Source organism: Malurus melanocephalus, unplaced genomic scaffold (assembly GCF_030028575.1).
Source record: "Malurus melanocephalus ecotype Western Australia unplaced genomic scaffold, MMel_1.1 scaffold_70, whole genome shotgun sequence".
NCBI lineage: Eukaryota > Metazoa > Chordata > Aves > Passeriformes > Maluridae > Malurus > Malurus melanocephalus.
Genome location: NW_026623302.1, coordinates 2107168 through 2123571, shown reverse-complemented (window position 1 = coordinate 2123571; position 16404 = coordinate 2107168). Strand labels below are relative to the sequence as shown.

Genomic DNA, 16404 nt, shown 5'->3' with positions numbered 1-16404 from the left:
CAGCAGGGGAGTGGGAGAAGCAGGACTAAAACTCAGGTATCCCTTGGTCCTGAAAGTGCCTTTTCCACCCTGACAAATTTCCTCAGGGTGGACTCAGTTTCCCCAGATGCCCGTGCCTTCTGTCTTAGCTGTTGGCACTGTGGGGCTGTGGCTCCAGCACACAGCGTGGAGAGGCTGTCATCCTGCTGGCAGTCCACAGCAGGCTRTGAAGATATCTTACATAAAAAATTTGCAGTGGTGTAAAATTTGAAGAATTTGGCCACATGAAATGCTTCTCCTAGTAGGCTGGCAATCCCCATTCAGAGGTGGGAAAAGCAAAGGGGAGTGGTTCTGCACTGAAGGTCACAAGAGGACATCTGTGAAAGGATATCACAGCCTGACTCSATTTCTCTACCCTGTTCTGCAGCCATTCTACTTCCTGAGCCGTGTTAAACAGCCCCACAACAGCGCAGGGAGCCTGGAGAAGCCCTGCAGGAAAGCTCTGGGGAGGAAAGAGTAGGTTCAGTGATGCACAACAAGACAAGGAAACRAGCAGCCTACAAACCTCAGCAAAGTGGTCCTTACCTCTGCTGGGCAGCCGAGGCACAGCAGAGCATTAGTGATCCTCCCTGCATGGGAGGGTTTCTGCAGCAGGGAGGTCAGAGAGGMATGGGAGCTGCAGGTTGGTAACCTCTGCAGGAAGCACAACTCATGCTCCTGCACATTATCCGACTGGAAAAAAACAGATGTGACAAGATAACATTGAAATGGAATCCCAAAGGGGAAAGAGAAATTGGGGAGCTTGTTGAGAACTCTGCTGCCATCTGGAAGGYAGGAAGAGGCAGGCATCTGTGAGAAAGTGGCATCTCAGGGGAGCTGAAAGGATGGGTCTGCCCCGCCCTGGAAATCGAAACTGAAGGTGAAAGGAGGGCTGGCTTTTGTTTTCACAAGACTTGAGGGTACGTAGCAGAATCTAAAATAATCTCCTCGTGCTGATTGTTGTCCTTGGCAGGAGCAGTAACTTTGTGGCCCAAAGGGTTTAATTGAAGATACAAGGGGGGGAAATGAGAACACATTGGGCTCTTGATTTGCTAATCAGAGTCTTTTGTGCTGTTTACTGGTTCAGAGCCATCTCCTAGGTCTTAACCCTTTACTCCTTAGTTGCCATGAAAACATGTGGTCTTCCTCGACTATGCCTTTTTTTTTTTCAGAGGTGTTCTTTTTGAGCTTTCTCTAAGCTCCCATCATTGGTGCTAAATCTGGGGCATGGAGAGGGAAGAGAAGGCCTATGCCATGGYAACAGATGCCTTTGAATTAGTAACTGGTTTTCTAGTAACTGATATTTTCTGTAATTCAGCCCAATGAACACCAGCTTAACACTGGCCTTCTCTTATGGAAATGAAGGACAATAGGCTTTTGCTTTTGGTTAGTAATGTAAATCCTCCGATGAAGCCTATTCTACCAGAAGGGTAGTAAAAGGCTGTGCTATAAATAGTGCTGTGTGTTTGCCTGCACTGAGGCAGAAATGCAAGGTTTCATAGCTCGGATTGAGGACCCTGGTAGTTTCAGAGCCAGGGGCTGACATTTGCCTTTCTGCTTGTGCTCTGATGTCTGTTTTGTTTTCCGATACAGTCATTTATATTAAATTGGTCTGAATACTTTACATCTTGAGAAAGCATTAAGATCTGGAAGAGATAAATTAACTTGTCCCTGTAATCTCATCCAACTGTTTTTCTATAGAACATGYGGATTTACGGTGTTTTCTATCAGACCCTAGGAGAAAAACACAGGCAAATTTAACAGCATGCAGTGATGATAGACATAAATATGTTAAGCCCTCAAGACAGAAGCAATAGGCAGCTCAGCAAAGGAGGCAAGCACCATTTCTGCAGTTGCTGCATAGGAGCATTTCTTCCCAATTTGAATGAAGCTGTTTAAACACAGCAGCTGCATAATCACACACTAAATCTGGCATGATAATGACTGGATGTGGTCTAATTGGGAGGATCAAAAACTTAATTAGTTAACAGGGGAAAAGGAGACATCTATAAGCAAGAGTAGCAGGGGTTATTTCTTCACTGTGATGCATTTTTGTACAATTTGTTATCTGTCAGTAAACAAAATCTATTAGTGCACAATGTGAAAGGTAGAAAGTCACAGAAAGACAGACATAGATTCAAATATTCCTACTGTAAAGGTAGACCCAACATAGCTAAATTCTTATCCGTCTCTATTTTTCCTTAAGAAATACTCAGAACAATCCTTTTGATTGTTTTCAACATTTTTCTGATCCTCTACATTACTTTAGTAGAACAGATGATTTTTTCATGTCCACTTTAGATTGTGATCAGTATCTTCACAACATAATCAAACAGAGATTTTTCCCTATTCATATCAACAAAGACATATTTGCCTTCATTTATTCAAATGTATTTTCTTGCAAAATTAGGCTGTGTTTCTATCTTTACTGGTGAGCAGATGAAGCCGGGCAGGAATGGAACAGATTTGCTTGACATACATACATAATTTCTGCCCTTAAAATACTGTTTGGTCATGGGATTTTTGCTTTCTTTGCTTTCTTCATGTCACCCTGCATGTTCCCAGCTCCATGCAAGAAACTCAGCACCATTTGTTCCCACGCCAGCCTACAGCTCTGGAAAATGCTGTGGAAGCACGTTGAGCCACATTGGTGCCTGAGAGSCAACCATCTCCCTGTGGAGGAAAAGAGGACACTGCTGCCTGCGAGRCTTCTGGCTGCCCCAGGTTTCACTGCCTCAACTTCTCCCACCACCTCCACGGCTCTATTCAGGCAAYCTCTGCTCATTCAAGTCCCTGGAGAATCTTTATTCAAATCTCTTCTCTGTCCAAGGGACTTAAGAGTTTAAAGTGACACCAACAGAAAGCAGATGAGGCCAGAGGAACAGCCTGTCCATGACTCCCACCGTGACATGTGGAGGAACAGACCCAGCCATGCGATGCTTCTTAGCCTGCCCAGTGCAGGCACTTGAGTGACAGTGAAATTTGATCACAAAACTTCAGACCACAGGTTCTGAGCAGCAACACCACTGGGTGAGGCTGATTTTGTGTTTCTAGCTTTAAAATGTGGCACCTGCGGCTTCTGTAAGTCAGGAAAGGAAGCAGTGGAAGAAGGGCTCAGACTCCGTCAGAAGGCACAAGCCCTCCCCCGCCTCTCTGGTGGCACCCTTRGCTCTAGGTCACCTCTCCCCTGGCATTCACATGGATGGGAGTGCTGCACTAGGCATTTTGTGAAGGGACTTTGCATGAGGACGAAGCATCATCRCAGGTCATTTGTTAGTCTGTGGAGTAGCTGCGGGGCGCCATGCTTAAGAAACTCATTGCATTTGTCTTAAGATGGAAAATACACACATAGCGATCAAGGACAATTCTCCTTCCTTGGTCAGAACAGGAGGCTTCCCGTTCCCAAGGTCTGAGTGAACACCTGATCCAAGTGCCAAGGGTCTTTGCAGAGCTTAAACAGTGATGCCATTAGAGGTGAAGCAGTTTCTTGGTCCTCAGCTGCCATAGCAGCACCCCTGGCTGCTGAAATAACCCTTTGAAGAACTTTGGAGCCTCCTCCCCATCCTCCTCAGGGCACCGTGGAATGGTTTCAATTGGAAGCAGCTGTGCAGTGTGGTAGGTAGGAGCAGGCATCTGCTCAATGTGAGCTCCTAGTAAACAACTCCTGTACAATGACTTGAAACACCATGATTCAAAGGGAAAGGATTTAAAATTAGACTAGTACTCACTCATGGTCAGTTGTCTGGCCCATTAGACTTGCCAACATTCCTYACCAAGTATTTGGAGTCAAGAATATTATCTTCTCTTTGTTGCTTGATACGTTTTGGATGGAGCATTCATCCTCAATGAGTGGGTCACAGAGAGATTTCCAGGTCATCACTCACGTTGCAAACACTCTTCCAGTAAGGTGGCCTTGAAAGGCAGAGATGCACTGCTGGGAATGGTCGACTTAGGTTTGAATCAGGAAAGGACTTTTAGCTCAATATTAGAAACATCATTTTGATTTCAAAAAGAATATTTAGGCCAAGCGTGGTTTCCATTTTTTTCTGTCACTGTCAGATCCATTGTCATCTGGGTTTGTGTAAGGTGTTAAGAGCTGCATTACACACATCTACAGTTATCAAGGTTCACAGGAACATTTGCCCAGCACTGAAATCCCTTTTTCCCCCAATATCCCAGGAGCTACACTTGGACACAAGCAAGGAAATCACTAGGCAATCTGTGTGGCAGACAATTTAAACCACAACTCCTCTGCTTTCAGAGGCAGAGGATGAAAGACAGGAACATGCAATAGGGGACACAGATGGAGAAGGCCTGAATGTAAAACTGTTTGTGCACTAAATCACTRCAAAAACATTTCTTGTCGGAAAGAGGAGTTACGCTTTTGTGATCATAGGATCAATTTCTACTGTGTCACCATATCCTGCCCCTTACCAGTATTAACAAGCTTTTCATGCCTTTTGCTTTGTTGCTCCTTGGAAAATATTGAGCAGATTTTATTCCAGTTTTCACTCTGACTGGCTCAGTATCTTCCCTTAGTGAGGCAGTGCTACTTTGCTCAGCAATGTAAATAAACTTAAGGATTGCAGCAAATGCTTTACACACATAGTTCTAATAAATRCAATTTCATAGTCATAGCCAGGAAGTGAGGTTTTAAAGGTAAGAAATGTAATTTACTGCAGGCAGCATTTTCTAACTGTCACACCAAAGCTGCRACTCCAAAGTCAATTTGTGCCACAAGAACAAGCTTCCCTGCTTGCTTCTCAACCAGGAGAATCAGACAACAAAGCTGATTTGAAAAACCAAATGAAACTCAGTCCATTTCATCGTGTAGGAGGTTTAAAGGGGAAAAATATCTGACACCAAACAAAAAMCACATGCTGATGAAACAGAAGACCAGAAGATCAAAACTCTCATTTCTGAAAATCCTCCTTTAAGTAACAAATGCAGTCTAGTTATTCTATGATGTTATTAGCAAAACTGCTAAAGGYATTTCTACATAAAAATGAAATTGCACACATGCCCAAATATTCTCTTTTATGCTATTTTGGTGACATAACTCCCCGATGTCTTGCTTTGAAAAGCCTAGTATTTTCCAGTGCACTGGATAGATTGGCTCAAACTTGAACATCAAAAAGTAACCTTCACATTCATCAATGAAAAGTGACAACTGATTTTATTGACTGTTTTCATTATAACACATGACAGTGGGAATATTTTTCACTGTTAAGATTTTTGAATGGAAGAAAAGTGCAGTTAGTCTGAGTTCCTTACATTCATTAGAAGCAAGACTATTGAAACCATCAACATTTACAATGACACATAAGCAAACACCAGAATCAGTGCCAATAAATACACAGAGTACCAAAATAAATATTTACAGAATTAAAAATATAACAAACACAAATTAGTATATCCTTGTGAACTGCCAGGGAAGAAAGACACCTATTGCTATCAGTTAGGTTGGAAATACATTAAGAATACAGTGATTCGAGGAGACACGTACTATCAAAGTTTATAGAGGTGGAAGGAGCAGAGTGTGTCTAACAGTCTGTTTTAAAAACACCCCCTGGAATGTTGTGAGCTTTCATTAAGAAAACGTTGGTGCCACAGACTTGCCAGATAACTACCAAACCTTAGATGAGAAGAGCAGTGAGTTCTGGCTTTACTCACTCAGTATCTCGACTAGGTCAGACACTACCTTACAGGAGGTCCTGACACAAAAAAATATGAGGAAATATTGTAATTAACAGTGATCTGTCAGCTATAGGATATCTTATAGAAACAGGCTGAGTGACTTATAACAGGACACACCTGTCCTCTCCAGCACGCAGGAAACACCGAGAGCATTGGTTTGTCCAATGCAGTCCCTGCTACCCTTCCTCAGGCACACCATGATGTTTAGGTAGAGTTGGGCTGTCACAAAAGACTGAAGCCATGCTGTATTTTCTGGGTTTATTGAATCTGTGTTTTCCATCCACCCATTCATACCTCATCCCCCTTTTCAACAGGACCACAAGCTTCAACACCAGAATAGAACCAGGTTCTATTAACAAACAGAGCAGGGAAAATTCAGATGAAGCCAAATTATGGGTGTTGCCTTAATAAAAACCAACAGCACTAACAGATCCATTGATTTCAGAGAGAATACTGGTGGAATGAGTTATTGTCTAGTTGTTACAATTTCACTGACAGCAGAGGATTGATTTTATTTTTACGAACAAGCAACAGCTTTAGTCTTGCTCCCCCTTTTGAAAAGCAGGGTAATGTTGCCCAGTACTTATTGGTGCTGCTGCACAGCACATCTGACACTCCCTCCCCACCTCGTCCTTGGGCTGCAAGGGTGCAGCCAGAGCTCACCACTCTGCCTAGGGCTTGTCTTTGCATTTTCCTGGCAAAATAAGGATGGGGGAACAGTGAGATGCCATGGACCAGTGCTGGGCTACAGGGGTTTTGTGGATGTTTCTGTGCTGAAGTTGCCTTTAGAAATYCAGACACTGCTCAGGTGTTGATGGGAGCAGTCACACAGCAGTTAACCTGCAGGAGCACTGGCTTCAGCACACCCCAACTCACCCTGGCTCCCAGCAACCCAGCATCAGTGCAAGGAAAAAAAGGAGACAGACTTCTTAGGCAAATGTGTAACTCTTTCCACAAGGACAAGAGGCCCAGGCCTTGCTTTGAGCTCGTCTCCCAGACACCCCAGCACAGCACCACYGCCCTGCCTTTTGGCCAGGGCTGACACCTGCAAGGGGCAGCACCTTGCACCCCTCTGCTGGCAGCCCACGGCAAGGTCAGGCAGCAAGTTCTCCTGATGGCTTGGGGTGCCTTGCTCCCCCAGCCCACAGGGTGCAGGTGAGTTGGGACACACCTTCCCCTCTGCTGCCAGAATAAGGGTCAGGCTTAATTCAAAGCAGATATAACCAGTTTTCTTTTATGAGCACATTCTGTTCGAAGCTTCAGTGCATCTGCATAAAAAGCCCATGGAAACAACCTGATACTGATTTAGCAACTGTTTTGATGCAACATCATCCCAAATAATAAAAATCTGTTAAAAATCTTACCATTCAGTCCCCACATACCTTCTCCCTAATGACACGTTTAAAATGTGGCTGTACAATAATTGAAGGGAGGCTTCATTACTTACCATTTCAAAAACATGAACAACAACAAAACAAGCAGTGGGTTAAGAGCTCTGGAAAGAATCTGGTCCTGTTTTCACCATCAAGAGTTAAATTAAGGAAGGCAGTGATTGTGTTAGCTGTAATTTAAACATGCTGAGCAATGTGCAGGAGTGCAGCTTGTTGAGATTAAAAACAATAGAAAGACATGTTTTGCAATCAGGTCAGTGAAAACACTACCACAGTAATGTAAAAGACTGCACAAACACCTGAAAAATGTTAGTCTTAAAAAAAAAAAAAAAAAAAAAAAAAAAAAAATAAATTATAAAAAAAAAAAAAAAAAAAAAAAAAAAGGAAGACTTGTTTAAGAAACACTTTCTACTTCCTTAAGACTAAGAGATTAAGGATCTTTGCCAGCTCTTACTGGAGTCAGTGGAAGCTTTGCCACAGCAGAACTGGACCATGGAAAGAGATTGTCCTGTTGGAAAATGCCAGTTTTCTAACTTTGTGGCCATAGCTGGAGTAGCTTTTATTGCAAAGCATTGCTTGGATGTGATGTCAAAGTAAGAAAAGCAATCTTCTTTCAGCCATTGCTACCAGAAGCCTTTCAGCCTGGCAGTTTAAAACTCGTTGCCCTGTGAGGTGCACAACCTTTTCCTCTCTGTACTACAACTTTGGCTCTATTTATTTACGTACAGAAAGGAAAAAGGAAAGCAGTTCTTAGCAAAGATAATCTGGGCACAGTCTCCATAACAAACATCTCCTGGGCTTTCCTACAAGAGTGACCTGCTTCCCTGCTACATTTACTAAATTGTCCACAACAGGAAAGTGRAGGAATGTACTCCATGCTATGCAAAATATCACTCGACATCCTCACCCAAGTGTATGAAATCACACAGCAGAGATCTCAATTTAAAATATCTTTGCTGCTTATTCTGAGGGGGATTTAATTCTTTCAAGACCAAGAACTAGAAGCAAAGATCTCCTAAAGAGGAGGCATACTGGCAGCAGACCCTCTTTTCTAGTGCTGGAAGGCTAGATCGAAAATCTGTTTCCCAAGCAACTGCAGYATGGCTGAGAAGGAATGAGAGACACAGGAAAAAACAGGGTCCTAGGCAACAGTACTCACTGTTTTGGGTGAAGAAGCCTTCTAAGGCAAGAAGAGTTTTTAACAACCTGCTTTTGCAGGAATAAAGGCCCCCATGATGTGGCTCAAGTGGTTATAGCTATAATTCCTTTGCATATGACAAGTCCTTTCATTTCTCTCTACATGAAATGGACCTAGGAAACACCAAATCAGTGCTGAATGTTCCTGCCCAAGATGCTCACAAGGAAGATGAGTAATGATGAGTAAAAAATTACTGTGAGTTAAATTAAAAATAAATTGCCCCCTGAAAACAACAGCAAGACAGACTGAGATACCTCCTGCTCACAGTAAACAGCACGTGGACTCATGACAAGGGAATCCTATCATCCCATCCCTCCTACCCCTCAGTGGAAGGAGGGATATTCAGGAGGAACCAGTCCCAGGCCACTGGGGACAGCTAACAGTGTATTCTCAGCACTGAATCTCAGAAGAGTCAGTTGTTGTGCTGCTTGGACACGTGGGGTTATGTCATCATAATAAAAATATAAACAAAGGGGGAAAAAAAGAAAAGCCAAAATAAAAACCAAAAACAAACCCTGCAGAAGCTGTCATGTGTAAACTCTACCAAGACACATTTCTGCACTTTTAGTTGGTGTCAATTTGTTTTTCCAAGACACAAGCCCCAGCCTTTCATATCAGTAACTATGAAAATACATTTTCAGGCCACCTTGCCTAGAATCCCCTGYAGCGGCTGTTGGATAACCATCTGTCTTGTAAGTTGCCATTGTTACTGTGATCTGTCCCTTTCACACCATTATCTTGCTGAAAAGCCTTTTCTCAAAGTACTCCATCAGAGCAGGGAAAGAAAAACCCCGGTGCATTGCCACGCAGCAGAATCAATGGCTCCCTTTGATCTGCAAGCTCAGTCAGTACTACAAATTTAAGAAACAGCAAGGTTTTGCTTTGCTAAGCAAAGCCTGTTAATTTGGCTCATCTGCACTCATAGGATCTTACTGAAAATGCCATCTGTATCAGATGTTTTAAGACTTTGGTGCAATATTCGATTAGCTAAGATAAATAATTTAGTAAGATTCATTAAAAAATAATCAGTGAATTAATTTTCATAGTGTACATCTACGCTAATAATTTTTAAAATTCAGTCCTCTACTACCCTGAATGGCAGTGAGGATGTTCACAGTGGATGAAGAAGATGCTGGTTATTGATGGAATAAGACTGAACATGTTTTGTTTCTTATTCTAATCATGGAATTTCCTCTGAAATCTACTACGCGTGTTTGAGTCCTGTTACTGGCAAGAGCAAAATGCATACGCTCTACATGGAAAATAAGACCTTTTATGTCTGTTGCAGGCCAGATATTTAGTGCAGGAAATTTAGCTCCTATCATGASAAAACAAGTCCACAAAAACATAATTTCATGCTACTGAAAGGAAATCTTTTGTGCTGATATAAAGAACAGGAATGTATACCACTGAAATCACTGTAGATAGCTATAAAACACTATGCAATATATAGAAAAATCCTAAGAACATACAAAATTTACCAGCAGGGACCTGAAAGTGCAAAGAGTACACATAACTAAATACGAAGTCCTGATCTATAAAATCTTTATGAACGACATACAGCTGATAATTACAAAGCATCATTCAGACCACCAAATAACAAATGAAACAAATAAAGAAAAATATTCTCTAAGAAAATCAAAAAACAATGACAGCATTGGGAATGTTATCTTTGGGACTCAGTACATAATTTCTAACTCAATAACTACCAAAGCCAAGGAAAATATATGCTTGAACAGGGCAACATAAATAAGAATGYAAGCCACCACAGAATGCCTCAGGACTACTACCTCTTTATGTCTCAGCCTTTAAATCCAGCAAGCCATTAACWGTTTGTTCTTGGGCATCTCACAGTATTTTACAGGGATCTTTCAGGATTTATTTATASGTCTAAAGGAAGCCTTTGAACCTCCTTTCAGTGATTGTTTCAGGCATTGTGTGGGGTTATACAAATATATTTGTATGAAAATCAAAAGCCCTAGTAAATATTAGATCTTCTATYACCTTTCAAAATAAAAAACATAGATGGCTTAAAGACAAAAGTGAATTTTAGAAGTACAAAGTTAATTTGAATATTAAATTGTACCTTTACTCTCACACAACAATTACCCTGAATCAACGTCAGTATGTCGCAATGATTCGAAATACTGACGCCCTACTACCAGCTACTTTACCATTTTCCTTTAAAGGATATGATTGTCCTTAAAATATGTACATAGCAAGCAGCCAAACAAACCACCAAGAGATTTGCAAAATGTGCTTACACTGGGTATGTGACAGAAAGCTGGAGGGAGCAACTGGGGAGCACCTGGTGGGGGCAGCTGCCCTCCCAGCCACGCTCCACGGCCAGCCCAGGGCTCCTCGCTCCAGGGGTTAGCACCGAGGAGGAGGCTGCCCGCCACCATGCAGAGGATGGAGGAAAAACGTGGCAGAAAACAAAGGAGAGAGAGAGCAATGAAGGGAAGCCAAAGCATTTTAATGACGATTCGTGTTAGTGGTTACGTGAGGGGGAGTTAGGCGAGTGTCRCACTACTGGTTTCTCAATACAGACATGCCACAATGCAAACAAAACACATATGATGAATAACTTGACACACACAAGTCCCGTAGAGATGGCAGCTGGTATTTCCTAGTGGCTTTAAAGCTTCACCACTCCTGCTACCTGTACTCAGTGCTTCCAGTTTTTACAGCACTACCATCACATCCTCCCTCCCTCTCCACTTCCAGTACCCTATAGAATCTCTCAGCACAATTYGTCCTTAGAACAAAATGGGGAATTACGATTTTTCTGCAGAGTTGTCATGCAAGGAAAGATGCATCCCTCACAGTCAAACAAAAACAAAAGAACGGGAAAAGGAATGTCATGTTTAGGGCTGAGGATCAGGATAATATTCTGTGTTCTGTACATACAGCCTTTTGAGGGTGTTTCAGCTTTGACTTTCTAAAATGCACAAGTGGAGTCAGACCAAATGCAAATCCCTTTCTGAGGCAAAGGAAGCCATRGCCAGCATGTTTGCAGGCAGATCTGGAGCCCACCCCCCAGCCTGTGCGTGGCAGCGCTCAAACGAGTGTGAGTGTGCATGGGGAGAGCCCTCACTGGCACACGGGCCCTGCCAGGAGCGTGTGCTCGCTACACATGCATATGGACAACACGTCTGTGCGAGGAGGCATCTAGGAAACCACACACCTACAYGTCAGAAAGAAAACATAAAATAATCCTCTTTGAAGTGTATTAAGGTTCTTAAACCATGAAAACAGGGGCTGGTCGGGAAAACTAACACGTTTGCTGGGGTATTGAATCCTGCAGTGATTTCAAAGCTAGATGCCAATTTCCCTTCATGACTTTAAGGTCATTTCTCCAGTGAACCTTGAATCACGCATGTACATATATACAATTCTTATWATGGTATTTCCTGGCTTTTTATGGTTTGCCTATGATCTTAATATCCTTCAAACACATATTCTGTATATTTATTTTCCTTTTTTCTTTTTCCTTTAGAGTTAAGAGACGATAAAACCAACTGCTATGTAAGATCAGACCCATTAGCTTCAATGACATGAATTTAGGATTCTCTGCATAATATAGACATGTATATTTTAAAAATGTATATTTTTTTTCAGATACACTGGAGCATATATTTTATATTAACTGTGGTCTGATGATTAAATACTTATATTAAAATATTCTGTAAATACATAATATTTACCTTTAGACTTCAGTGACTTTTAGAGCTTTTTCAGTGTATCATAAAAATATGTCCTCAGGCACATTAAAAACCTATTAAATTTCTTTGAAATGTTGCCAATGCCCATTTACAGTAGCCACTATTCAAAATGTCATGGCCATTAATATATTTCCCCTAAGAACCAAGCTCATCAGACCRTTTTATGTACCACTAGCTTACCACATTTTTTTCTCTCTTAAAGTAAAATTATTCTGACATTATTAAGAATGAAAATAAAAAGCAACGAGAACCCAAACTTTCTTTAAATATTCAAAAACTAATTTTATATATTTTAAAAAATAATACTTAAAAAACTTGTTTCTTTGCTGGGTTCCTTCTCGGTAAGGTTTAAGCCCAGAGCAACTTTGTCTAAACCCCTGAAAAATAGAGGTTTGCAGTGGCAATGCTATCAGAACATCAGCTCTGAGCCATGGAATGTACCACTGGAATAAAATCAGCACTTCAGACTTACTTATCTGTGGATGCATGAGCCCATACAAACCAGATTTTTGCTCTAATTTAAGGTTCTTACACAAAGTTCTACCATTTTAGAACTGTAAAATTATCTACCTATAAAAACTAACTCTTGCTTAAACTCTAGATAATAAGGACAGGTGATTTTTTTTTTATAAAAAATCTGCTAAAACATGTATATATTTACACATGGCGAGCAAGTTACTGTATAAATGTGGACAGTGTGTATATATTGGCATTTAGTAAAATGTTTCCCTGAACCTGTATGCATTATCGGGCGAGTATTGATGTAAACATCTGAACCTACGTCAGGTGTCTCTGTTATCCATTTACATTAGACCAGATCAAAACCAACCACACAGACAAACGAAAATATGTTTTCCTGTTAGACAAGTCACCTAACTCCTTAGTTTTATCTCCTGCACACAAGTCAATCAAGTCTGCTGCTGAGCAGTGTTCTTGTTCCTACAGCAGGTAAAATACCTGTTAGGTGGGTTGTTTTCTGCTTGGCATTTTCTGCAACATCTTGTAGAGCAAACATCATTTCCGGAGCCCGCCAGGCAACCACCCTCTACTCCTCCCCAAGAAATGATTAAAAGTGTATTGGAGAACCTCTCATGTCGCTCCTTTTTTAACTCTGTTCCCTTGAASAACTCATGACACTGCTTTGCACGAGGAAGGATGGTCGTAATCCAAGTCCCACTTTCAGAAAAGCATGTAAAAATGAACCTCCCCAGTGTTCAGTGTTGCAGAAAAAAGATACAAATGTAAAAAAAAAGTGCTCAAAAAGAAGTTGACTTTTTATATTCAGTCTAGTAAGAAGAGACTCAGAAGTGCAGGCCCATGGAGTACAATGGAGGAAGCCTTTTAGGCGACTTTCTTCAGGTGACACAAAACTGTCATTATCTGTGGTCTCCTATGCAGACTTTCCCACATTGACTTCATTCTGTCTTTGTCTTCCCCTCTTACCCAACTACTTTTTGGCACTGTCCTGGTGCGTGGCAGTTTTCACTGTCGTCCCTGYCACGCCTCTGTTACTGACCCGGCGTACCAGCACTTTGGAGACRGGGATTTTCGTTCTGTGCATCTCGCTTTTGGCCAGGTGATGGTGTGCGACGTGATGGCTGTTACTGGCATCTGCTCCATGGCTGGCGGGATGTGAGGAAAGGTGTTTGATGCTGATGGGTATCTTGGAGTCCTTCGCTGCACTCGAGGGCGTTTTCAGCGAGCTCACRGTCATTATTGGAGACACGGGCTTGGAGTGTGGCACGCTGGGGACTCCTTCGTTTGTAGGCCCYGCTGGTGGGGTCTCATCTGGCTCAGCATAGAGGTCATAGAGAGCATCCCCACTGTAGCTATCCCTGGGAATGGTTTCCTTCTGGATGCTTGTGGAGCTATCTTCCTCGGGACCAGGGGTGGTGGAATCCCAGTAGCCCTCGTCGCTGTTTGGGGCACCCTCGTGCTGCTCCTTTTCCCTGCCCTTCTGCTCCTCTTTGTGGTTAAGGTGAATAGCAATCTGGTGGAGGCCACCGCGTTTCACCACCACCTTATTCTGGGCCCCCTCGGTACCTCGACTTTCCTTCAACCCCTCAGGCTTCTTTGTCCCGCCTCCGCTTCCTCCTCCTTGTTTCTGAGTCTCGTCTGTATGCGACAGCATATCCCAGAAGTCCTGCAGGCAGGTGTCATCCACCTGGTCGGGGCTGGCCATCTCCTCCCCTCCTCCCTGGTAGGCCACCATGGTGGGGTGCTTCTTGGTGGCACCCAGCTTGCTGGGCCCGGGGGTGCTCTTCTCGCAGACGCCACTCCCGCCGCCCACATCCTCCTCATGGTCCGCAATAATATCTCCACAGCCTGTAAGAGAGTCAAAGCTTTTCAGTGAAGTCACGTCAGCAAACATCAAACAAATACGATCAATCGATTGCTCTGAGGGTGGATCAACAGAGGAAGGGTCAGGGGCGGCTGCCGTCTCTTGACCGCTATCACAGTGAGGTTCAACAGGGGGGATAGTCGKTATTGGAATGTCACCTGTTATCGCCGCATCCTTCGCAGTCCCAGCCTCTCCGGCGGCCGGCTCCGGTCGCTCTCGGCTGAGCTCCTCGGGTGGCCGCACGGCGGCGGGCGGCTCCTCCMGGGGCGGGGGGCTGCTGGACCGCGGCTCCGCTCCGCCCGCTTCGGGCTCCTCGGCCGCGGCRGGCTCCTCGCCGCTGCGCTTCTCCCGCGGCGGCTCCGGCCCGGCGTCTCCCGCGCCGCTCGGGCTCTCAGACAAAGGTTTCGGCGTCTCCTCCTTGATGCATTCCAGGCTGGCGGTCAGGGACCCAGGCATGATAAGGCCGGATGGGATGTCCGAGGATTCCCCCCTCTCCTCCTTGCCGGTTTTGTCCTTTCTGTGCCACCGCATGCTGCTGAAGATCCCCTTCAGCCCCTTCTTTTGTCTGACGCCGGTCCGCGGCTCCGCGCCCTCCGCATGCCTGCCGTTCTTCCTCAGCAGCGAGAAGAAGCTGTGCGACTTGGCCACCGAGCTGCCGCCAGCGGGGCCGCCGAGGCTGCCGGCYGGCGGCTCCTGCGCCTCACGGCTCTGCGGCTCGCCGCCGCCCGGTTCTTCCTTCTTGCTGCTCTCCATCACGGCGTCGGCCAAGCCGTCGTGCGTCCGGCTCCGCACCATCCCCGGCTTGCTGGCGCCCTTCCCCTCCCCGCCTCTGCTCCGCACCCCGAAGATGCTCGGCATGGTGCCCCCGGACTTCCTCCTCCTGAAAAGCTTGAAGGCCGTTTTGTTAATCCTCCCCGACGGCTGCTCGGYGGCCGGGGGCTCGGCACAGTCGCAGTGCGAGTCCATTTCTGCCTCTGCCGCTGCAGCCGCCGCCGCCGCGGCTTCCCCTCTGCCGCGGACCGCGGTGCGATCCCTCAGTGACAGCCCCGCCGCCGCCGCCCGCCCATCTCCATGGCAACCCGGCGGAGGGAGGGCGGGAGGGGGGATAAGCCGCTTTCCCTCCTTCGCGGGTCCGCGCCTGGCCGCCGCCGCCACCACCGCCCGTTCCGAGCCGCCGCAGCGCCGCCCTTATATAACGCGGCCCCTGCCCACCGCCCCACGCCCACGCACAGCCGCGCTCCCGGGAACCCCGGGAGGGTGCCGCGCCCGGGAGGGCAGAGCAGGGCTTTTATTTATGGGAGCGTTCTGCATCGCCCCTGCGTCCTGCCCGTACAGCCGCGCCGCGTTCTGGACCACGGGCATGGCGTGACTGAAGACGTGGGCTGGGGGATGCGGCGAAGCGCTCGCAGCGCCAGTAGAAAACGGGGGCTGGGGGGTCCACCCCAGCGGCGGTCTGCAGGTGCCAGCGTGCCACACGGCAGGCGGGCGGGAAAAGGGGACACCCAGACCGAACTTGGTATGTAAATACTCCCGGGGGCAGAGGCAAAGATGCTAAGTTTTCCCCTCTCCCCTTGCTTTTCCATCTCCCACCTCACCAGGACGACTCGCACGGTCCTGGTGTCCCTCTTTCTCTGCGGTGCCCGGGGCCACATGTTGTCACTCCGACGACCAGAGGGGAGCAGTGGTGCAAACTGGGGCACAGCCCAGCCCTTATCCCAGTCATCTCCCCTGCCACGGAGGGGGAGCACGGTGGYAGCCCCCACACAAACCTTTCTCCAGACCCTGCATCCACTGCATCACCTCATGCTGATCATGCCCATGTTGAATTGCCACCAGGGATGATAGCAAGCAGTCTAGTCACATCAGGGTGGCTGGTGTCACCCTGATCACAAAACTCTTAACTGGCTGCAAATATATCCCAGGTGAGAGTCGAATTGAGTAGAATAGAATAGAATAGAATAGAATAGAATAGAATAGAATAGAATAGAATAGAATAGAATAGAATAGAATAGAATAGAATAGAATAGAATAGAA

At 45.3% G+C, this 16404-nt stretch overlaps 1 protein-coding gene across 2 annotated transcripts; it reads right to left on the bottom strand.

The window, feature by feature from the left end:
• Positions 1-7475: 7475 nt before the first annotated feature.
• Positions 7476-15532, bottom strand: AMER2 (APC membrane recruitment protein 2). Of its 2 annotated transcripts, XM_057366721.1 has the most exons (2): positions 14529-15411; positions 7476-14354 (listed from the first exon to the last, which is right to left on the bottom strand). In XM_057366721.1, the coding sequence occupies exons 1-2, from the start codon at positions 15334-15336 to the stop codon at positions 13477-13479; spliced, it is 1686 nt and encodes a 561-aa protein (XP_057222704.1). In that variant the 5' UTR covers positions 15337-15411; the 3' UTR covers positions 7476-13476. The 2 variants fall into 2 exon arrangements, with proteins under 2 accessions (XP_057222704.1, XP_057222705.1); XM_057366722.1 differs by having other exon boundaries at positions 7476-15532.
• Between the last annotated feature and the right edge of the window lie 872 nt (positions 15533-16404).